The sequence below is a fragment of the Hippichthys cyanospilos genome, chromosome 11 (assembly GCF_059441005.1).
Source record: "Hippichthys cyanospilos isolate Australia breed blue-spotted pipefish chromosome 11, RoL_Hcya_1.0, whole genome shotgun sequence".
In the NCBI taxonomy this organism is placed as follows: domain Eukaryota; kingdom Metazoa; phylum Chordata; class Actinopteri; order Syngnathiformes; family Syngnathidae; genus Hippichthys; species Hippichthys cyanospilos.
Genome location: NC_142379.1, coordinates 13,490,846 through 13,515,822, shown reverse-complemented (window position 1 = coordinate 13,515,822; position 24,977 = coordinate 13,490,846). Strand labels below are relative to the sequence as shown.

At 40.4% G+C, this 24,977-nt stretch overlaps 1 protein-coding gene across 2 annotated transcripts; it reads right to left on the bottom strand.

The window, feature by feature from the left end:
- Nucleotides 1-654: 654 nt before the first annotated feature.
- Nucleotides 655-15,263, bottom strand: meis3 (myeloid ecotropic viral integration site 3). 2 transcript variants are annotated; one of them, XM_088427291.1, is made up of 13 exons: nucleotides 14,918-15,263; nucleotides 14,571-14,662; nucleotides 10,150-10,289; nucleotides 9,737-9,911; nucleotides 9,608-9,658; nucleotides 9,469-9,519; nucleotides 8,884-9,033; nucleotides 8,671-8,779; nucleotides 5,309-5,454; nucleotides 3,957-4,033; nucleotides 2,748-2,806; nucleotides 2,590-2,676; nucleotides 655-1,750 (listed from the first exon to the last, which is right to left on the bottom strand). In XM_088427291.1, exons 2-13 carry the CDS (start codon nucleotides 14,580-14,582, stop codon nucleotides 1,548-1,550), a joined length of 1,260 nt encoding a protein of 419 aa, XP_088283417.1. In that variant the 5' UTR covers nucleotides 14,583-14,662; nucleotides 14,918-15,263; the 3' UTR covers nucleotides 655-1,547. The 2 variants fall into 2 exon arrangements, with proteins under 2 accessions (XP_088283417.1, XP_088283418.1); XM_088427292.1 differs by having other exon boundaries at nucleotides 655-1,747.
- Nucleotides 15,264-24,977: the final 9,714 nt, after the last annotated feature.

Here is a 24,977-nt window from a genome sequence, read left to right as displayed (position 1 = left end):
ATCGCTTTTATAAATATACAAAAAAAAAGACCAATGCTCTTCCTGTCAACTTCCGTTTAACTATGCTATGCCAAACGCGCAATGCCAAAGAAGACACATCACATCACATGCCAATGGCGTGCTGTGAAGGTCATCTTTGAAATAAACACAGCAAATACATGGACATCAATGCAATTGCCGGAGTACACTTTAATATTGAAGTTAGCCTTTTCAGCAATGGTTGCTACCAGTTAGATCCTCACAACTATTTTTTATTGCCATTACATTGACTTTCAACTGCATGTTTTCATGTTGTAAAACCCTCAAACCATTGTCTTCATGACGTTTTTTTGTTGTTTTTTTTGTATATGGCTTACTAGACACAGTCAGGTTTTTCCTCCCCAAAAAACACAAATCTATACATTCTTGCGTTTAAGCCTTACAATATAACATTCTTACAACATCCGTACAGCAAAAATCTCTACTGTCACTACAGGCACAGCTTCAAAAATGGTAGGCATGATAGATGAGAGGTGGGGAACGCCTGATAAACAAAGCATTGGGCGATTTAGTTCAGTTAACCTGTCTTGCATGGTTAACACACGACCTCAGAACTGTCAGATGGATGTGCTAAGCATTTCGGTACCACTTACACTGAAAGATAAGCCATCCACATGTGGTACAAAAAACATTTTAATTCTTTGACCATATCATTCATTCAGAAATATTTCAATACGGTCCGAGCAGAGCAGAGTCGACGGAGCAGAATGTTTAAAGTCCTTTGGCTGTAGCTCCCGTCTCACTGCTGCGACACACAAGATGTATGCAAATGCTTGAAGAGTTTGTCTCATCAGTGTGTTTGCGTGTGTGTGCGTGAACATGTGCAACGGACACCTGTTGGCATTTTAAGGAGGTCAGTGGTATGAGAGCGAGGCAGACTGGAAGTCATTCATCGTGTTTAGCTTCATGCTGAGGAAGAGCATTAAGATTTCCAAAAAAAAAAAAAAAAGCTTGGTCAAACTGCAACTGCCATGAGTGGCTCACATAAATACAAAAATAGAATAAGTAAAAACTCAAATTAGCCTTAAATAAAGAGTGGGAGAAGGGCGTGTTTTTCTTTTCTTTTTTTGGGGCAGGGGAGTCACTTGTGCAGGAAGACAGAGCTTGACGAAGGCATGGTCACAACAGGATTGAGTCCCAACATCCCAGTAATGTATTTGTCTCGTAAAAACATGTCTGGTGATAAATATTGGTCTTTTGTATTTCATCATCTCTTCCGGTGGTCCAACAGCAGGCATGGTGGGATATGAAATTTAAAGCATTGGTCTCATCCACGGGACACAGTGGACATAATGGGAGCGGAGGAAGCACTTCTATTCGGAGAGAGGTATGGCTTAAACCAGTGTGTGTGCGTGTGTGTGTGTGTGTGTACGTGTGTGCGAGAGCTACATTGAGGTCATTGTCTTTTTGTAGGGAATGTAAACTCTTGGAGCAATTTGTCTTGTTTTCTTTAAATAGTGTGTGGGAGCCGTCACACTCACGCTCGCTAACAGAGACGCCCTCCACGGCTAGTGTGCGTGGATGTCCAGTCCTTGTGCAAGGAGGGGCTCCGAGGGGTGCGCGTGCGGCGGCGGGTGAAGCAGCATGGCGGCGTGAGGGTGCGGGCCCGGGTAAGGGTGGAGGGACGGTCCCGGGTGGGGTGGGTAGGCTGCTTGGGACAGCAGAGCACCGGGGTAGTCCCCCTGCAGAGACGGCATCCCTTGAAGACCTGCTTGGGGTGGGGGCACACAGTTATTCCTGGACATTTCCTGGAATGCACTGCCAAGAAGTGTCAATAATTAATTCACAAAATACATAATCACATACTTGTGGAATTTCTGCTTGTCCTCAGACAATATGACACGTTAGTTGTTGGAAAAGTGATTGCCAAACGCTTAAAATGGCTTCCAACTCGGGCCCTCCCTATACACTACTATATTAACAAGTATAACAAATAAACTTTAAACCTAAGAATGAGCACTGAAAAAGTCACACTTGGTTCAAGTTGAGGAGCTGAAGGAAGCTGTGACAATGGAAGAGCACCTGAGAGTTGTCGGTCCAATGACGGGAAATGTAACTTTTAAAAAATGCCCTGGCGGCAGTGAGAGTGATGCGCATCTATCTTTGCAAGAATGCAGTTTAGCTCACCACATAAATGCAAAGTTCCCAGAAAAAGCTCTTTTCCAAACTAACCTTGTTTGAGCAAGTGACAAAGAGGATAGAACATTTTTATTTTAATCTTGTTTTCTAATTAATTGGCAACTGACAAAGGAAAACACTTTGAAACAAGTCTCAAATCCAGCAGAAGGTAAACGGTCGCACCTGCATCAGGAAAGTCACACACGGATCACATTTATTTGGAAATGTGAAGGACCTACAGTGCACCAAACTGTATGCTTAATAATCCTTTCATCATGCATACTTTAATTAATGGTAGGAGTGGTGAGAAAAAAATGACCTTTCCTAACAGCAGACCACCAAGGGTGTTAGAAAAACATTTATAACATTCGGATTATTTGAATTGGGCTGATGGGTTTCAGTCATCACTGCATCAGTGACGGGCTGCTATACCTGCCGCTCGGAGGCCCAGGTGTGCTTGTCCATCGAGACCGTAACCCCCAAGAGCCGCTCCCTCTGGGCTGTAGGGACCACCCTGACCTGTCAAAACCAAAGTACTCAGCCAAAAGGTTTCGCGGACAACCAACGGTGGCCCATTTGAAAAGACTCACCTGAGCGATTAGACTGGTCAATCATGGGCTGAACAATTCTCCTCCTGGCGTTGATGAACCTGACACAAGAGAAAGAGGCTGACCGAAAGGCTGTTAACCTTTTCCATTTTACAACCACTTAACCCTTTCAGGAGGGAGAGTAAATCAACGTTAGGACGGAGCCTTTATTGATCACCCTGTGATAATTGATTGCTCTGCATAGATCAACAAACTGTGTATGGGTTTCATGCGCGTGTGCGCATATAGTGTGTGTGTGTGTGTGTGTGTGTGTCTGTTGTTTACATGGATAAATTAATGTTTGAATTTGAATGTGTTTTGCACATTAAATACAAGCGCAACATTGTAGCTCATTATTGGGTAATGGAACATATTTGTTAAAAAAAAAAAAAAAATCAAAATGGACACCACTTTTAGAATCATGTGGTTTTCCCTTCCTTAAAGGGACAATGTGTAAGATTTAGACAGTTCTTCATCACGGACAGCAGGAGATGCTGCATTTACCATTGTCTGTAGCAATAACAGACATGGCAGCCTCTGGAGGAGCGCCACTCCGCATGTCACATCATTTCATAAAGAGATCTACGATTATATTTAAAGCATACTGTTGGTCGATAAAAACACATTTATTTGCAAGTTTTTCAAATGTATAATCATTTAACGTATTCCTTTTGAATAAAAAACGGTATCAATCTTACACATTGTCCTTTTAATAGCAAAAGACAGGTCACGATTATTATAATAGCCATTTTATCTGAACAAACAAAATTATACACTTAAATTTCCGAGCGTCTCAATGAGTGCCCTGTAAAGGGTTAATAGAAAACGGGGGTGCTGTAAATAATTTGAATATTGGATATTGATTTGCTATTCAGTTTTATGAACTTGGAGCGAGTCGATTTTACTGCACCACCGCTCCTGTAACAAAATGCTTAGTAGGACGTTTCCTCTCCCTCTTAAATGGGCTTTATTTTTAGAATTCATTGCAGTCTCATAAAACGGCTGACTTTTATTTAATTCACGTTTATATCCAACAAAATCCCCACAGCTGAGCTTTAAAAAGCTAAAAAACAAATGCATGGCTTTATGTTTTATGGCATTAATGTGGCACCCCATGTTTGGGAAATGAAAGTTAACATATTTAAAACGGGCCAAGTGATTATTGAAAAACTGCAGCGCTCAAAAGCAAGTATTGATTTGTAGTCCACTGACCAGTTGTTGACCTGCAAGATGGTCAGACCCGTGTCCTGTGACAGCTGTTTTTTCTGCTCCTCTGATGGGTACGGGTGCTGAAAGATATTAAGCAATAATTCAAGAAAAAAATAATACGTTGTACGTTATCACTATTTCTTCAGTGTTCACCGATTCACATCATTAAGATTTCAACATGATAAAAAAATAACATTTTGCTACCATTTTGCTCATTCCAAATATTCAAAATTTTCAAAAAATTCACTATTTTTCTACCATAAAATGCAATATTATTTCCCAGGGACACACTCATCACATTCAGTTCTCATTTGAATATGAAATCACAAATTTAATTCATATTTGGGATTATTTTCAATGAGCAAAAATTATCTACTTAATCCAAAATAAATAAATATTTTCACCACTAAAATGTCGTCCCCAAAAATGTCTATGTATATATATATTATATATATATATATATTATATATATTATATATATATATATATATATATATATATATATATATATATATATATATTCATGTTTTTTTTGACTGATTCAAACTGTTCAAACTTCTAACTGTTCAGATTTTACCTACCAATGCCAAATGAACTTAAAATAACCAAATTTACTTTTTTTGTTCGAGGTTTTCACCTGTAATTTCCACAGTTCTCAAATGATCCAAACCATTCCAACTTCAACATATTCAGATCATTCCAGCATATCATTCAATATCTTTCCAATTTAGTCCATATTTTCATTCAGCATTTCAGCCCTCACACACCATTTCTTTGTGGAATTCCATACTCAAGTTTACAAAGGTGAGTCAATTTCAGCAGTTCTAAAGCAGGAAGCTCTGTGGGCTTGTTACTGAGTTTAGTTCATACACAGAATGAAGAGCAGTCTGGGAAATCTCAGGTTAATTACCGACGAGTTGGCGTCAGAATTCACATCTGCACTCCAATTTTCAATCTTAGCAAACCCTCCAATCTATGTATGTCTCGCATGCATGCGCATGCACACATACAAATACACGCACACGCACGCACACACAACGTGGCACAATTGGAGGGAAGCAACATTTGACCTGCCTCATTTAGTCACTAATTACCAATCTAACAACCTCACTGACAATTACTCACCCCATTTATTTCATTTCGGCAATTATTCAGTTGCAAGCATATTCATATAATCACTCCATTCATCTCCAAGTCTCCATTTAATTCACCCGACCTCTGTGATACACTCTGGAATTTTTCTAGCTATGTCAGTAAAACTTCACCTGATGCTAAATCTTCTTATTTACTCAAGCTCAGTTGTGGGTGTATATACCATATATTTGAGCAAGGATTGTGAGAAAAGATGGTCTCACCGTCAGATGCTGGAAGAGCCACGCTCTCATTATGTTTGTGGCCACTTTGGGGAAAATGCCTCTTTTCTTGTTGTTTCTCCTCTCTCTGTCAGACTCATCCTCCTCTCCCGTGCTGGGGGAGGCCACTCCTGTATCCAGACCATCGCCTGGAAGGAGAGGAATCACCAGTCTGATGTGAGAGACTGCCAGACGCTGAGGCAAAGGTGGGGGGCAAGTCACATGACCGTTTGCAACTTTCAGATTAGAGACGACGACATCTCACATCATCTGTCACTGGCAGAGCATAAACAGGCGGCCAAAACCGGGTTGTCGTCACAGTTTAGCTGACAAGTAACTAACTGGTCGTTCATTCGTAACGTTTAACAGCCAGTCGGGCATTTAACACTTTGAGCGCCGCTGACGTGAAAAAACGTCAACAGGAACTCTACCGAGGACCACCATTATTGTAAATTTTAGTCAACTATGTTTTCTTAAGTCAAATGTCCTCTTGCACTTCTTTGCTGCGTGTTTTTTTTTCATGTTTTGATATTGTTGTAATATTCCCCCGGAGTTATTGCTCTTGTACACATAAGAAGTGTTGCCGCTTGCTAAAACTGGTTTTGCTTTTCAATCAATGTCTTTGAAAATATGCATTGTCTTTCCTTTATGTAGTAGCATTTTTTAAAATATATGTTTTGTTCTTTTTATTTAAAACTTTGCCAAACGCAACAATTGAATTGCTGAGAAATCCTTCGAACCCAACAAAATATAGAGACCTGGCTTTGATTATATCGCCAATAAAATTTCCAGCAAAAGATATCGCTAAAAAAAATCTTATAAAATGACAAGAGGCAGTTTAACAGTTAATGGTTTCAGCACAAGCACATAAAAAGTAAGGGGCACACAAGCCAAGGACTCATTAAAAATTCATTAATGCAATTTCATTAAATATTATAGTAAGATGATAAAAGTGGATGAGATGTGCATGTAGTGCAAATGGTGCAACGAGATGGGAGAAGCTGTGCTTGAGTCTGCTGCATCTTGTAATAAAGTAACAACATTTAAGGAGGCTGACGGCCTTAACATTTTACTCCTATTTTTTATTCCTCATACTTTCATCACATGCATCTTCTTACGCATTATTCAGCCATTCCCGTTTCAACATATTTCAGAATACTACAAGTGTTTTTCTCATTACAAATATTCATGGTTCTCTCCAAATTCAACCTTTTTCACCCCAAAAAGTTGTCTGTTGCCGTCTCTGTGCAGATGATGCAGAGTTTTCTCCACAAATGTTGAATATCATTCATTTCAGTGGCAAATTAAACATTATGCATTTGAATCATTTGCACTCTAAATTTAAATCATTCTGTTCATTCATTGAGTTTTTGGGAATGGTTTTCAACCTGACAAAAATCCCACTTGACCAAAAACTTTAACAATTTCAGCTCTGAATACCCACACAAAAAAAATAAAAATCTGTATTTATTTTCAATGACACGTTCAACAAAATAATTCCCCATTGCCATGCTTCGAAATTTACAACATTCAGCTCACTCAATTTGCATGACAAAACAAAATGACTGAATCAACAAAACAAAATGATTTCTAAATACATTCCTGGCAAAAATACCAATTCATTCTCAATTGTACATCCATCAAAACAGATTCATGTCATTCCCATTACAAATTCTAAATGTTTAGCTCATCCAGTTCTCCTTGGAACGGATTTTCAACGGCCCACAAAACTTTCAAAATGCATTCTCTGACACATTTGAAGAAAAAAAATCATTACTTTCAATCATTTCAAACCATTCTATGTTATATTGTCATTGCACAATTTTCATACTCCACATCACTCGAAATCATCCCACATTTTTCCATTCAACAAGTGAGCCTTCTCACGCAATTTGACCAGAAATGCCAAATACTGTAAAGTATATGGCTGTCTAGTAATTTTACATGAACTACATTGATGGTCGGTAAACATTTTTAATGGCTTCTTTTTTGTGTGGTTACAGTTTCCCTGGACATATTCCCAGTATATCGGTATACTATAATGGTTTATCATTCATGACCCTCCCTATTGGCTGACTTTTAAGTCATAATTTTTATAGCTTTGCCAGTAACACAGGCAAGTCTGAATTGAATTTGTGTGATACCATGTTGCATCACAAAATGCAAGGCAGCACAGAGGTCTGCTTACAGAGTTGAAGCCTAATCAAGAGTAAAAAGGGCAGATAAGGATAGAATATATGCATGTGATTTAGGGATGGGGGAAAAAGTCGACCAAGTCGGGTAAGTCGAGTTTAAAAATAGGTCGACTAAAATATCCGCCAGAACAATGTTTGCACCACCATTTTCTCCACAGAGCTTTCGTACAGATTTGCAATGGCAACAAGAGTGAAAGACTCCACACAAAAAATTGAGGATGTCAGACATTTGGGATCATTTCCATTAAAAAAAAGTTATTGTTGAGTGGAGGAGGCACACAGCACAGCAGTACTTTGTACAAAAAAAAGGACACAAATATACAAAGACTGTATTTACATACAGTTCCATTGCTTGCCTTGGTGTACTAATTCGAGGCCAAATGGCTGGTGCTGTATTTTGCGATTTCATTATAAGTACACAATTTCCCAAAAAGCACTAGGGCTGTGAAAATATAGCCTGCACTCACTACAATCTTTGATTGCTTGGTTTTAGGTGTTCAATTTTTACCAGTAGGGGCCAGTCAAGCACAAAACATAGCCAGTCTGCACGTCAAGAGTAATGAGAAGACAAAGAAGAAGAAGAGAGTGAAGTTATTGACCTCAAAGTAGCTAACAGAAAGCTTCCCTCTCAAGTTTACTCATGGAATATTGATGAAGCATTATCTATAAGGATACCATTACATGGGTAATGAACATATAACATTATACACCTGTGAATTAAATGATAGTTAGCGTGTTTATCTTAAATAGTCATCGCTAGCACGCTCATGTTAATTAAAAATGCTAACCGGTTAGAATGGTAAATTTTGTTGGTGTCAAGAAATTCATATGCATTTAATTTCAACCTTGGTAGATTATGAAAAAAATAACAAAATCAACTCACCCTCAACCTTAGTAGAAAATTCTTTAAAAATTAGGCGATTATTCCATTGATAGGATATTCAATTTTAAAAGAATTCGCTAGTGATAGCCCAGTTGTGAGGAATGTCGCATGTTTGAGTACTATGCATGACTTATCTGTCTGTAATAAAGCAATATATACTGTATAATATACCTCGGATTACAAAGACTAGTGCACTTGTTCCCACAATGCCAAGCATTACCTACCACAAAGCATGTTTCTGTGTGTTTGTTTTTCTGTGTGCGTCTTGCATGTGTGGAGCACGGCACCTGTATCGCTGCAGTTGTCTGCTGTGCTATGTGAAGGCAGACCACAGGTGCCTGGCGTTCCCAAAGGAGTGGTGGCACATTCATCTGGCTCTCGTAACCACGATGCATTCTGCAGGGACGGAGGGGGGGGGTACAGCGGGTGATCAAACCTGGAGCCATTATTCAGACAAATCATATGTGTTCTGCATCTTCTAACTTTGTCTCATGTCTCACCTGTTCTGATAGACTGGTGCAGGATCCATTAAAGTCCTCCATGTCAGACTTGGAGCCTCCCTCCCGTTCATCCAGGACCAAGTCTGTGGGCATTTTGCCCTTCAGACAAGTGATGTAACGGTGGCAGAAGTTATCACACAGGTCATGCACCTTAAAGAAAGAAATACTTTTTAGATATACTGTAATTGCTTAACATTCATTCTTACTGGGGGGTATCAACGCGGTGCCTGCTGGCAGAAGGTAGCCCCCAAGAATCACATGAGAAGGCCTGTTCTACAAATAGCTTACAAGTGATAGAACATTGTGACTTTCTATGAATTTTACAAACAGTCATACATATACAATATATATGAGTGATACTCAGTACCAAAGAAGTACTTCTCAGTTTCAAAAAGGTAGACAATTTTTGATATACACGATACAATACATATACATTTTTAACACAGAAGACTACAAAGACTTTTTGCCCATTTGATTTCAACATCTGAGTAAAAACAGTACTGGAGTTGTTTGTGTTCATTTGAATTCTTTTCAAACTAAAATGTTTGTTCGCCACTTCAACTTAGTGCCGGAACAGCAACCAACCTTCTCTAACTCCAGTAAATGAAAGCGAAGAACTTGTATCGCCTGAATCATCTATGGAGAAAAGAAAGCTGATTGTAGGTGCAACATATCGTTGATGAGGTTTTTTTTGTTTTTCCCCAAAACATTTAATGCATCTTACCAAGTTGTCCAGCTCAGGATTGGAAGAAAATATCGGTTTTTCAGAACGAATCTGCAAAACAAGCAAAATCAATGCAAGTTGATGTATGGAGTTGAATGTGACATTTCAGCTCTCGAAGCTGCGTCTCACCTGTTTGGCAAACGCGGCAATGTCGTCGTTGAAAGATTCTGAAGAACACACGTCACTGTGACTGGTCATTCCCGGTAGGTGGGAGGTGGCTGACAGGGAGGCGGAGTCTCGGGGAGAGCAGGTGGCAAGCTCACACTTTTCAAAAACTAAGGCCAGCAGTGGGAACAGTGGGTGACTGCACACACAAGCGCAAACAAGTTAACATATTTCACATAAACGCAGTGACAGTTGACAAACAGTGTGAAGGCCATACATTCACGAGAGCTGTGAGAAGTCATTTTAGAGCATTGTATTTATGAAAGTGACAGCTGTAAACGTCACGAAAAAGAAGACAAACACATACTCAGTTAATGTGTTTCAAGTTTTGATTTCAAGTGTTAAAAAAAAAAAAATCACAGCACATGTGAACACACCCATAAATCTGGTCCTTGTGGTGTTTGAGGGAGTCGGGGATGGCGGCTCCATACTGAGGGGTTGGAAGTGGTCTGACATCATCCCCGTACACCCCCAATGACATGCCCTCCGTCCCCGAGTAATGCACCAGGTCTTCATACTGGGAGACAATTACAGCCAAATAGAAGAAACATGAGATACATACTGACAATGTACATCTTTTTAAACGTTATTTAAGCAATAAAGTTCCATGTTACAAGAGAGTCCTTGCCATGAAGCAGCAAAGAGTAAGTTTCATTCAAATGAAAATGACATACATGTCAAGCATCCTTCAGGTTTATGTGTGTGTGTTTCCAAATGTGTTCTAACAGAGATTGACAAATTATATATAGTTATTTAAATATTTCTATAACTTAAATGCAGAAAGATCTATACTCAAAATTGATTAGGTATTGTCATCAATATCCTGGAATGACTAATGTATTCTTCTACCACGGAAATTGATGGAACCTTTGCTGTTGCATTTATTTTTTTGGTTCAAGAGATTGGACAAAAGTGCTCAGGCAATATTCAGGTAATGATATGAAAGTAAGCATGTGTGTGTGTGTGTGTGTGTGGGGGGGGGGGGGGGGGTGCATGTGTGTGTGTTGGCGGTAATGAATTTAACCTCCTTTCTTTTTACACATCATATTGTCTTCTAAAACACACACACACAAAATCAAAATCAGACTTCTCTTTTCCGAATAGAGCAAGAATTTATGTTATCACAGAAATCATTACTGAATTTCTATCTACCTCAGCATCAAAAAAGGCCAATCGATGCACAAATTCAGTCCATTCAGAAAATAAGAAAAAGAGCCATGACATAGTGCTACGTTGTACAAATGTGTCGCTCTAAAATACGTACCCTTAAAAAGACCCGTTTAAGACTCTAATAGACAACAATTTGCAAAATGTTGCAAGACAGAAAAGAGGTTGGGATCCTGACATAAAAATGCAGCTTTACAGCGGAAGTCAGACTTGACTGGCTGTTCAAAAACACCCCTCATAACCCGTTGCGGCTGACTCACGGGGGTTTGCTATCAGACCCTAAAAAAACTACGGTAATCGTGTGCCCATCTTGGAGACACACACACACACACACACACACCCTCACATCAACAGCGCTGGAGCATCCCCTTAGCAGCACTTGCACACAAAGCATCATCAATATACATGCGCTTGGCTCCCTTGCTCCCTCCTCTCATGCTCCTTCTCTGCGTTAGTGAGCTCATTTGTGCTCTACTGCAGCTTCCCTTGCTGAGGCTGCTCAGGTCAGCACATCTACTTTTCTTCCTGCTGGATTAAAGGGACTCCTGTCACGCTCCCGCAGGGCAGCGGAGATCACAACACCGACAGGCAGCACCTGCTCCGTTGGCCCGGCCGCTTTCTTCTATACTTCAGTGTTATTTTAAACGCGTCATAAAAGTTATGATCTGCTTGGTGTAGTTTATGTCTGTGATGGACTATTCCCTGTGGGCTACCACAAAGGTTATGATTTACCATGGAGGTGTGTGACTTTGCGCACTGTGGTTGTAGAGGGTACAGTGAGGGCAGTGATCCCCTTACCTATCTCAAAAGTATATAACCGACGGTCCATCCGTTATCAGTGCCGCTAACCCTGAGCCTAACCCAGCCAATTACAAGCCAATCACGGGGCAGTAGCAATACAGCATCTTAAATGTGTTTTGTTTTGATCTGCAGATATGTTAAAACGATTCATATAAACACTACCCAGCGACAACATCCGAGTGCTGCAACAAATACAACTATTTGATGGAGTCCTGAGATCATTGTGGTGTGAAACTGGAATGCTTCACTGATAGAGGTGTTTCTAATATTTTGGTAATCAAATTGAGCTTAAAGGATGATTAAAGATGTTACAGGTTTTATCCTAGACAACAACATCGCCAGGCCTCTTTTATCATCGTATTGTCACATGTTTCTGTTTCTCTTAACTTTCAAGTAAACGTGAGGACAGAGGTGGGTATGTTTTCAAACCAAGAGCTATTCCAAGCATTATCCATTCTTCAAATGCCTTCCCAATGTTTACGCTTGTCATATGTTGCGTTCGAGGAAGGTGGGAAATCAGCACTGTCTGACTTCCAACTAGCCAAGTGCATGCGAACGCCCCCTTGAAAGGAGAGGTCCAGGTTGTTAAGTTGGGAGGAAAAAGGGACCCGACTTTACAAAACACACACACGAAGTTGGGGGAAAAAGGGAGCTGACGACAACACACACACACACACACACACACAGTTTATTATTATAAGCCCTTTTTGTTGTTCACGTTCACCTTGAATGCTTTAACATCGGAGCTGGGACAATTGAAGTGAAATAAATCTGACTTACCACCTTCCTCAAATGTGGCATTTGAGTCTGCGACCCGAGTTTGGACTTTTGCAAATGCCTAAATAGGCTTATCGCGGTTGTTGCTCTGACTATGTCAGAGCTATTTATACGTATCGAGGCATTGCTTGAGCACTTATGCAGTGGAAAACATGTTTTTTAAGATTTAAAATCCCTTCATTCACCCTCCATATCATCACGTTCAGTGGCAGGTTTGTTCAACCATTAGCATTAGCAAGTTATTGTGAGCACATTAGATTGGTCATTTATTTGTAAGAATAACACCTTAAGGACAGACCAATAGTATATATATATATATAAAATCACCAAAATATGTCAAAATAAATCAAAACTGGGTTGTATGTCGTTTTCTTTTCGATAGCTCCTGGATCACAGAAGATTTGGGCAAGTGGTCATCGTGTGGATTTAAAAATGATTACAAAAAGCCCCATAAATTCTCTTCGTGACCAATTGTGCAAGTTCCACATTTGCTATATTGCATGACTTCAGTGGCCCATCTGCAAGACCCTGGACGTCACCCAAAATATAGCCCTCTTCGGGAATAAGTGCACTGTCCTAAATGGCTTATCAAATTGTTGCATTTCATAGTCCCATATGGCCACCAGGATCACAGAAAGCACCTGCTCTGAGGCCCTGGTCCGAGACACCTTCTAGTTTTATGGAGGTTGGCTATTAACACAATCACCACTATCGGATTGCGCCTCTCTCTTTACGCATGACCCCGATCAGGTTTCGGTGCGTCAAGCAGATCAAAGCGCAAGGCCCGAGATGACAAATTCCACAAATTTCCCCCTTTTTAAGTCGCGGGGCTGACAAACGGGCTGTGAGAGCCAAGATAACATTTTCATTGGGAGATGTAATTGTGTTTTCTTGACCAGATAATGAGACTCTAAAATGCACAGCCGCTGGCGGAGATAGTAAGCAGAAAAAAGTAATCCCATCTGATAGAACTTTGTTTTTATTTAAGAAAAACACTTTGTTAAGGTTTAAATAGTGAAATAAAAGCAGCTTTTGTGTGCGCTAAATGAAGAAATCAGAGTGGCTTTCAATTGTAAGCTCTGTAATGGTTTCTAGATATGGAACATTTTTAAAACTGTCTGCTTTTTCTGATCATAATAATGCCTTGACCGTGTGAATATGGTTTTTGTTTGTTAATTTTTCCAACTATTCAGGTGTTGTCAACAAACTTGTTTTAATAGCAATGGCTTGCAGTTTAAAGAATTTACAAGAAGTAAAATCCATTCATATTCTACATTTTAAAAGTAGATAAATATGTTTTTGATGCGATAAAAAAATAAAACGAAAACACCAAATGTTTTTTTAAAACTAAATGCAACTCTCAAAGTTGAAATAAAAACCAATAGGCAACCGATTTGAAAACATTTACATGGTAAATTTTCATACTACATACCGGTAGGTGAAAGGATTTTCTGAAGAAGTGAACTGCAAAGTGACAAGGAAATAAAGGTTGCTCCCAAACTAAATCACACTCCTTTATACAAAAAAACCCCAAACACTTTTAATGTTCAGTTTGTGTGTGCATGTATGTCCGTCCCTAATTGGTCCCCTCCTCTTTGAGGTCTCAGCCTGCAGCCTCACTTCTCCTGCTCCATGCCTCTGAATCAGTGTAGCAAAAAAAGTGACCTACTTACCGAGTTGAACAGCCGCCCTTGCTCTCCTCCTCTTAATGACCCACACTATCTAACCCTTGTGTGCATTTAGCATCATCGGCACTGTATTTTCACCAGAAGACCAAAGATCTCTGCACAGCAACGTAACCAACTGTGTCTACAGTGACTCTCTGTCTCAAAAGTTGCATTTGCTCATATTGCTTCATCAAAACGCCCCAAAGCCAAATTTGCAAGAGCTTAGGTCAGCATATCTCGGGGTTCACTGGGCCTCTAAATAGAAGGAACTCCTGTCTAAATTAAGTTTTTAAGTGGAGCCTTTCCGAACGAGGAACTCACTTTACATAGGAGTAAATTACATTTGAAAACACACACGCATATCCTGAGCGAGAGCATGGACGTACCCTCTTCTCCATGCGACTCGCCAGTGGGTCCTTTCCCCCAAGATGATGATGCACTGCCCGGCTACAGTCCAGCAGGCTCAGCCTCTGTGCCCCTGCAAGAAATGTAACACTGTTTTCAATATTTATAAGACATTCAGGAGCACCTCATATTCATTGCAGGCTGTGTATTTGAATTTTATAGCGCGTACGTAGAAAGATGGCATTTGGAGCTCGTAAATAAAGACATATAGCATCCTGAGGGGCTTTACAATTTGCACAGAGGCAATAAACGCTTCCATAGCCTACGTGCTATAAAAGGCTACTACAGAGGATTACATTAAAAATGATAGTGGTGTAAAATATCCCACCTAAACGTAAATATCTCTCAGTTGTGTTCAAGTCGTGTTTTAAGTCCAGAGAGCAGAGGCTGCTTGTAGATCTTCGCCTCTGCCTGGTGCGCCTCTCGCTCCGGTTACAAGCCGATCGGGATGCTCGGTGCTTTCGGTCCAAAAGAGATGGGAAGGTTCCGAAGAGAGCAAACGATCGTCTGCTCGCTGTCCACGCAGCGTGCGGCGACAGGCAGCAAAATGTCACGATTGGCAATGAGCGATTGTGTTTTCAGTCTCAAGAAGAGAGGAAGGAGGAGGAGGCGTGCGATGATGATGGTGGCGGTGTGCGGGAAGGTTTCGGAGGGTCAAAACGCGACGGGGTCTCTTGCTCATACTTGCTCCCCCTCTCCTCGCCCGCCTCCGCCTCTTCCTCATTCTCGTTTACTCCTCCTCCTACTTATCACGCCAGAGAAGACCCCACACTCGTTTTGTTTTCTTTTTTAATCGCGTCCTTTCAAAGATAACTCTGTATTTCGCTTAAAGCGATGACCGTGCTGCGTGTCCACGGTAGGCTAAGAAGAATGACGAATGTTGTGGTTATTCTGTGCATCGCAATAAAAATGACGCAATCTGTCATCTTTTGGGTGTCCGGGGTTCAATTTAGTTTAAAAGCTAATTAGGACGCTAATTGCGGTAAAGCTTGGGACGTATCGTGTCATAAATAAAGTTAAAGTGTGCACGGTGACGTGGAATTTAAAGGCTGGTAATGGCTTTCAAAGTGTTTTATTGTCCGTATATATCCTGAAGTGAACAGCCTCTTGACGCCGCCCAAATGTTGCCAATTGGTCCTCTCCCCTTCCAGGTGCGAATGTTTTATTTTCACTTAAGAGAGGAATAACATCTCTACCACGTGGTTTAGGGAGGGAAAAAAAAAAACGCTTGTCTTGTGTTGTTAATGACACGTCCGTAGAATAATTATTCAAAACGTCCCTCTTTGCGGGGTCCTGCTGCGAGGGGCCAATAGGCCGCTGCACTTCAATCGGCGGCCGTCCAGATCGCTCCATGGGCAGCATGGAGTTTAAGCGTGCATGCATGGGGTCACTTGGAGACCCCGAAAAGCTCTCATGCGACAAATGCCCGGGGGTGTTCTTTTACTCTGCAGGGGAGTTGATCACAGACCCCGAGCCCCTCCTACACGAAAACGATAATACAATCCAGGAAATCGTAGTCAGAAAAATTAACATTGAATCACAAGGATCGCCACTGTCGCACTGTGTACCCTCGAGCAGGTTCGACGAGTCTGACGCTATTTTTAAGTCTAATTCAGTTTTTGTCCTTCTCTTTCACGCATCATGTGTTTCAAGTAAGCGGTTATTTCCAATTTGAGTATCAAACTATCGCCTGTAGGTCACATTAATTTGCATACCAAACACTCAAAGGTAAAAACGCTTTTTTAATTACACAAGCTTGCAAGACGACACCTCCTTTTACATGGTAATGAGCGCACTTGGTACAAGTTACCACATTTGTTGATAAGTTTGTGCTGGAAGTTAATGCAACAGTAAGGAAGGACACAAATTTGCTTTAGGGTTAGGTAAAAAAATGAACGAATTAAAATTCGTTGTGGTTTGTCTGAACAATAGACCTATATTTTGAGCAACAAATGCAGATGAAGAATTCTGTCTTTCTAAAGATAATTTCAAAAGTTACTTACTGCTTCCCTCAAATGGTCATGTCTCCAGGACTGCAATAAATTGCACCAAACAAAAAAATGGATTGAGAGCGAATTTATAATTCAGAAGTCAAATGAAAAAAGATAAAATCTTTTTCAATTTGTTTAGAGAATGGGGGGGGGGGGGGGGTGATAAAATACCATGGATGGCCAAATGGGGCTCTTGGGCCTGAAGTTTAGATTTTTGACGAATAAGTGTTTAATTTTGACTGTGGTTGCAATTTGTAGGAGTGTACAACTGCACAACATCATATATTTATACATGTTGCTAATAATTCTTGTTCATCTGAGACAGGCAAACCATTACAAATATTACATAAAATCATTACACTTCCCAAAACATAATTGTTCAGTCAACAAGGAACTTTGTCAGATGTTCCAAAGTTTTTTATGCTGTTCAGTACGTTGAAAAAAATATTGTGTTGAATTTACTCAATCTTATTTTTGTATGGTTGCACAAAATAAAACAATCTGGATCCAGGTACTGAAAACACATAACTGAATCTAGATCATTTCGTTTAGTGCACCCATGTGATGAAATAGGCTGGTGTTACCAAACTTTTTTTAGTGTACAGTACAAAGAAAATTTGGTAAATTAATTACTCAAGTGTTCATTTTAAATTGAGACTCAACAAATGATACCTGGCCTTAGGAAGTCATAATTCATCGAAATAATGTGCTTTTGTTAAGGCTTTGTAGGTTTGTACATTTTGACATCTTGTTGTCATGTCAGTTAATAAAATGTTGCAACCTATTATAAGTAGAAATAGTGCTAAGATAGGGTTTGAAAACTTTAGAATGGCTTTAAAATCCAACTTTCGTCAATGTCCCTCTGTATGCTATTCAAAGTTCGGCCCGGGGGCCAAATGTCACCCGCATTCAAATTTCCATCGGCCCGCAGCCTCTGGCATAGAATTAATAATGTTTGGCACGTCAGCACTGTAGAACAACACAGTCGAAAATACACATGTGCAAACAATCTATTTTATATTTCAAGGGAAGATGGGAGCAGGCCAGAGGCCGCTCTTTAGGGTGCTTTCAAAATATATACGTTCCGAACGTGCTCCGGCCCTCCGAGCAAACCACTCTCAAGCTCTCAAGTCTTGTTAGGTGTCAGTGTGAACCGCTCATTGGATGACCTTTGTGTGGACCTTTCCAGGTCATTTCCAAAATGGAGACTTTAGCAAAAATGGAGAGAGGACCTTCGCTTCCAGAATAAGTGGAAATTGGCATGTTTTTTTTTTTTTTTCCAGGAAAAAACCTACCTGGTTTACTAAAAAAATTGTGGCTTTTTTGAGGATTTCAATATCAAGAGGCATTACCAGGTATAAGTAACTACAGTATATATACAGTAACTATATTCAAACATCACAATACGATATTATATCTGATATTACACAATAATTGTGAGTTGGAAATATAAAAAAAAAACATTTTACTGTATAACGACTCCTAATGTTCAAGCCTCATGAGACTGAAAAAAAAAACAGTATTGACAAAGAAATAGGCTTGGTAAGTCATTATCATTTGGCTAGCAGATCAAAGCATTATGGTCCATGTAGTTTACTTTGTTGTGCTTCTTTGGAGGTGGTTGAAAAGCAACGTAGTTTGACAGCAATGTGTGACATTTAATATCGTAACATGGCCATTTTAATATCACCGTTAATGTCATATCCCTACTAGCAGACAAACCTTGCAAACTATGACAGGGTGATGACAACGACTGTTATGGAAAGTTCAAGCAACAGGAAGCTTAATGGTGCCCACAAATTTTCGCCTCAGTAATGTTTATACGCCCCTTCCGCAAGGAGATCCCCAATAAAAGCAAAAAGCTACTTTATGATAACCAAAACACAGGGTTTGGCAAACATTGACATATAATTTCATTTTAATTTCTCATTGATTTGTACAGTTTTAAATTACACAACAGGTGATGCCCTCCATGAGAAAGTAGTTAATTGTGCGTCTTTATGCGCGTCTGTGTGTGTTTGTGCATGTGTGAGACTTAATATATTTCATTCGATGTTAAAAGCAATGACAAGATTTCAGACAGTGTTGACATCATCAGCAAAAGGATATTGCTGTTCCGTCTGACTCTGTTGGCACAAAAACAAAAGAGATATGAATCCATTCAATCAGGGCAAAGCCAGCAACTCAAGAATTGTCTGTGTTTAGTCTTGGAGGCCGAGCGGCAGAAGAAGTAGCTCGCAAGGCCACCCAGCCTTGTTGACTTGGGTGACTCGGCCATTAAGAAAATATGGCTGCCGTGACCTCTGGAAAACCTTGCACGACTACCCGAAACATCAGAGAACGGTGACCCTCCACCGCTTGCGTGTCAGAGTGGGAGTGGAGGTAAGTGCAGGAAGAGAAGATGAAGGAAAAGGGTAAAAGTTGAGGGGTAGAGGGGTAGTCAAGGCGGGGCGCTAGTGGGAGGGGGGCACAGAGTGCATTTTTATGAGCTGCGCCTCTCCAGTTTCTAGGTCATCTGGCCGAACGGGCGTAAATTTTGGGCTCCTCCTTTGCTGGGCCTTCCATGTTTTCCTCAGCAACAGATGCACTCACTCCTGTTTGCAAACTTTTCCTCCAGCGTTCCTCCTCACGATGTGAGCCATTCCTCTTTCTTTATTTCTCCGCTCTTTCTACATGTTGGAGAATTGACCTTCTCCACCACCATCTTTCCTCGTCGTCCGCCTCTCCGTCTCTTTTTGTTTATAGTGCGCCAACACTACTTCTCTCCTTCTGTTATTTTCTTCATCTCCCTCCCCGCATCCCTGCCCTCCCGCTTATAGATGGAGATTAACTGAGGAGCGCAGCACCATCCGTCCTCATGACTGTTTGTTGTTAAGGAGATGTATGGAGGCTCCTTCTGCCAGCCCCACGCAGCCGCAATTACACCAGCCGCCATGATGGATGGTGGGGAGGGAAAGGGCGGAGGGAGAGAAGGAGATGGAGAGAGGCTGATAGAGAGAGGGGCATCTATCACGCCCCTTAATCTACCTGTCAGTGCACAGGCCTGGATGGAGGGGGTGGGCTTTAGCCCGACTGCCAGTGGAGGTATATTTCTTTTCCCTTACTCTATTTGTTCCAACTCTTTTTGGAGGACTTGAGGCTAAAAGGATTTACTTCTTATTCAGTGTCTCCATGTGTTCACTTGATTGCTTTTACTTTCGTCGTGAAGAAGATTGTTTATTTACAGTATGCAACACCAAGGCTCAAAATACTGTACTTCTTAAGTACTTTGTTTGAGGAGCAATTTTCTGATTTTGTAGAGCTTCATTTTTTCCAGGTTAATCACGGGGACCTAATACGAGAGTATAAATAAACAATTGTTTAAATAAACAACAACAAAATGACTGTATACTGAATGAAACAAACTGAAAAACAAACTGATTTTAAAACATAAATAAGATCCACTGTCATGTATGTAACTTGAGGATATTTAGTGAGCTGACCTCAAAAGTCAACTCAAAACTCAGGAATGTATTTTGAGAGCAAAAAATAATAGTTGTGATATTAATATTTAATACTACTTTGATATTCATATGTTTTGAACCCATAGGCCACTCTTTCTGGCTGATGTAAGACACAGGACAGTGTACCATAACCTCAATGGCCCTAGTTCCTTTTTGCAAGGGGATTCTCTCCCCAGGGTCCTGACACATATTCATTTGCCTGCTTTTCTGTTGTTCCAATTTGCCTATTCTTCAATTTAATGTGGTCCCAGCCCGACATCTGTGGAAAGTTGAATCAGGAACCCGAGCACCTTTTTCTGGTGATAAACGTGCTAGCCGAGTCACTCGTTGGCTAGCTTGGGAATTTAACATTGCTTCTCTGAGTTTCCACATCATCCCTTCGTGAAAATGACGTCTTTCAAATGTGTAGCTTCTTTGCTACTATGAAGCTGATTCTTACTGAGTCCAGCGGGGTCGCAATGTGTTTAGCCACAATATTTCTTCTTTTTGGTGGTAGGCAAACAAACAATGGGTGTGTTACCACCATTTAGCCGCACTAATAGCCAGCAAAACTTGTTGCTTGGCTAGCAGATTGTGACGTAGGTAAGTAGCACAGAGGTTGTCTTGACTGCCTACTTTGTGGGGGACAATGATTTAGACTTTTATTGACAGGATTAGGTTGGTGCATGATCCAAAGTCACTGGGAGCAGAGAGGTAGGGGATTTTCTTGTAAGGAAAAAAAAACTTGGAAAGATGCACCCTCATTTGTATTTTTCTTTTCACAAACATTGGATGTGGCTGATTTCTACAATGGAGGCAGTACAGAATTGGGAGACATTCTTAATGGGAGCGGTATGGTTGGTTACACCAGAACGCAACAGGATATGACATGTCTTTCTGTTGTTCCTGTTAAAGTAGTATGGGACAGGAGTGGATATCTGTTCCCATATCAAACCGACCGATAACCTCCAGTTGTTTGGGGTAAAATTAACTGTTGCACATTCAGTCAAGCAAAACCTTTTGGGCCAGTCGGGGTGGCACAGAACAACTTTAAAATATACAATTCTTTGTTTTAGAATTCAATGTTGTTTAATGAGGCGCAAAATACAAATTTTGAAAACTAAAACCGCTTATTTCAAGGCTTGAAATAAGGCAGATGCTAAGGGTGCTGTGAACTCTACGGGGTAACAAAACCCAGGTGAAAATTTAGCGAGATATTGTACATAATTACACTACTTTCAAATGAAGGACAGTAGTATGAATTTTTCATTTCAAGTCAAATTGAAAGAATATCAAATAAACAAAGAGTCATCAAGGTGAACTAATTTGAAATCGGCATCTTGCCAAGGTAAAGTGCCACCCTACACACTGCGCATCGCCTGCGCGGATTGAACACTTTAGTGAACTTAATTGCTGTATGGTTCTAAAACTAGAGTGGCAGTTGCCCTTCAAATGGTATGTTTTATTTAACAAAATTTGAAGCAATCCATTATTTGTTTAAAAAAAAAGCATATTCAAACGGTAATAAGTACGGTTCATATAACCTTAACTCTAACCTTAACCTAACCCAAAATTATGAGACGCAAAACTAAAAAGTTTAAACAATTGTGACAGCTTGTTGCAGAGAAAAGTCAAACATGAATAAAACTATGCCTGTTATAGAAGGTAAAAATGTATACATTGTGACTATAATTTAAGGTATAATATCAAACTACTGAAAGTTAAAATAAGAGATAAAAGAAAGGCATTGCTCGATCTTTGAATAAAATCACACATTTATTCCTTGTTAAGCATTTTGTATGCTGCAATGGTGATTTAAGAGAACTGTGGGAAAAATGAAAAAAAAAAAATGAGCAAAACATTCCAGAGCACAAAACAGGAAGAAAAATGGGAAAAGGAGAGGTTGAGTTTTTGCTTCTTTCGGTCTGTGCAACTTGGTGTCGCAACAGCAAGTGACACACACAGTTTGTGTGAGAGTAATATAACAGTCGTGAAAATAAGATCACATTCAGGTTTATATTTTCAATTGCGTGACATTATCTTTTAAATTAACGTCGGCTTTAGAAATGCAATTCTCTTTTCAGCATATGTGAATTGTGGATGTAGGGAGTGCCAAATAAAATTTCCCTTCAGGCTGCACATTGGCTGTGTGTACGTGTACAGTATGCCTCTCATATACATTATCGTAGTTGTGGTTTACAGGAGTTTACATTTACAGTTGACAGTCACCGTTAACACATGGCCTGCATGAAAATAAAGGCACGTAAACCACTTTACCGACTGAGATGATTTTGAAATCAGTCAATCAATCAATCAATAAGAAGCATAGAAAATAGATGGATGTTCTAAATGTACACACCCAGACAATTTATAATTGCAGAACCTAATGAGAGCCAATATAAGCTGTGTGGGTGGTGTAATGCAGTGCAAGTCAACACCAATACAAGGTAAAAAACCGTGACAAGAAACTACAGTTAGATCAATATCTCACTGGCAGTATCAATCATAAATTAGCATTATTTTTTAAAACGACACATACCGAATGGTTTATTAACCCAAGTGCAGACGTTGCGCATTATCCACCCACATATTTGCACCTGTGCAATTTATCCTCATACCCATTGGTCATCAAAGAAACTGCTAGCAGTGACCTACGATGGAAAAAAAAAATCTGCATACAAATTATTGCCTCAATGCTAGAGAAACATTATGAAAAGCAATCTGGGGTCCCTTAGCCTCTGCGCCTCCTGCCCCCCCTTTGCACCCTCATCTTCCTCCCTCATACCGTCTCATCTGTCCAGAGGAGTGAGAGATGGGATGGAGGGATTAATACTCTTCCGCCCAGCCAACCCTGGGAATGATAGATGGACAGATCCAGGAAGGGAACGGAGGAGGACAGGAAGATTAAAGGAGCGAAGTCTGAAGGTTCATAAATCCAAAGTCGGAGACCTGGCCCACATCATGCACTAATAAGATCTGCTAGGAATCCATGATGTTGGAGAGAGGGAGACAAAGGGGAAGAGAGGGAGATGGGGAGCAGCATAATGGCATTAGATATAATCTAATCATGGCAATAAGATGTGAATGGATGAGCGTGAGAGCGGTGATTATGTAGAGGGGAGACGGCAGCGCCTTGATGAAGCTTTGAGGTGCGAGGAAAGGCCTCGTCATTAAACATCGGGAGCTGGCCTTTCGCCTCCCTCAAAACATTGCGCCTACCGCGCCTTTTCCACCTTTTTTGTTGATTTCAGGTTTCCTCGGTCCAAGTCAGCAGGCGGGTAGAAAAAAGGGGGCTGGCATTTTGGCATGTACGTGTATGCGTGTGTTCTTGTGTGTCTTATATTCCGGCAGGGGGTCAATGTAATGTTAAGCATCCACTGTAAAGTGGATAAAGTGCAGTTGTGCAGCCGTGACCTGACTCAGATGACACAAAGTGCTCGGTCACCGCCTTCCTCTCATCCCGGACTTTGCGAGCTTCCCCCACTTCTAACCCCCGAGTCCACCAGGGCACATTTTTCATGGCCCAGCTGTCGGTGGGCCGTGATTGGTTGGCTCGGCCGACAGATAGCCGATAGGCTCTGATTAATAGTTGAGGCCCAAGAACTTCCTCATTGATCAACAGGACAGGCTGGTGGAGGAGGAGGGCTGAGGCTGGAGAGAGAAAAAGCATGCCTGTCGCTCTGCAAGTGCTGCCTGATAACCCCGATAGCGTGTGCACGTGTGCGCGCGTGCGTGTGTGTGTGTGTGTGTGTGAGTGTGTGCGTGCGTGCGTGTGTGTGTACGCGTTGTGCTTATTTACAAGCTTAGATTAAGGGAAGTAAGAACTAGAATAAAACATAAGCACCACAGTGAATAAGAACTTTTTTTTTTTTTTATCAGGTCTGCACTCATGATAAAAGCTGAGTATGAAATGGAGATATCAAACTAATCACATTTATAAATGTACAGTGTGTCTTTTCCTGAATATTGTATTTATTGCTACCTATATCTTTCAATATCATTGAATGCTTTGGTTATGCAGGGTCAGGGGAGTATGTTATACTGTATCTCGTTGTGTGTATGTGTTTGTGTGTGTGTGTGTGTGCGCGCACGCACGTGTGTGTCGGTCCCTCCTGCTGCTCTGTCCAGCCTCCAGTTGATTGATGATCTCCGCTCCCACAGGGTCAGTGGGGTCATGACCTCCCACTTTTGACCCCCTGCTGAGAGGGTCTCCCTCACACACATATACACACAGAAAACAGATGGCTGTAGGACAACTGGCGGTCCGTCACCTTTGCAGAACAAAACTCTCCATCCCCTCGCAAATGCCCTATATACATTTACTCATAATACAAATCAGCTTCAAATCATATCACAAAAGATTGGATTTGACATGTCTGTCTTTTGGATCAGCAATTTAGGGTAAATATACAGTACTTAAATCTCAAATAAATTGATATCTGAGGAGTCAAATTAAATTTATAGGAATCCATCAATCTCTCTCTCTATCTATATATATATATATATATATATATATATATATATATATATATATATATATATATATATATATATATATATATATATATATATATATATATATATGTATACATATATGCATGTATCTATGTATTTTTTATAGAGATGGGACGAGACACAACTCTCACGAGACGAGATGTTTCACGAGATCGAGTCCATGAGAACGACACAAGATTTTACCATCGTTCAAATTATGCAAAAGTGTACAAATTTTCCAGCTCTCAAAATATGTTGTTTTTATATTGCAGACTGCAGGAAAACTAACCATCTGGCATTCAAAGCTGAAATTAAACAAGAGCATCACTTTTGTTAAAGACACATTTATCAGCTTTTGCAGCTAGGATTGTTTACCAAAATGCATGCAGCTCGTGTTAGCTGCACTGTAGGAATATTTTTT

What these genes read in the sequence shown, in the direction of transcription:
- meis3 (XM_088427291.1), bottom strand. An exon ending in AGACAACTGCAGCGATACAG is followed by an intron (nt 5,455 to 8,670) that starts GTGCCGTGCTCC and finishes CTCTCCTTCCAG; the next exon opens with GCGATGGTCTGGATACAGGA. An exon ending in CCTGGGCCTCCGAGCGGCAG is followed by an intron (nt 1,751 to 2,589) that starts GTATAGCAGCCC and finishes CCCCACCCCAAG; the next exon opens with CAGGTCTTCAAGGGATGCCG.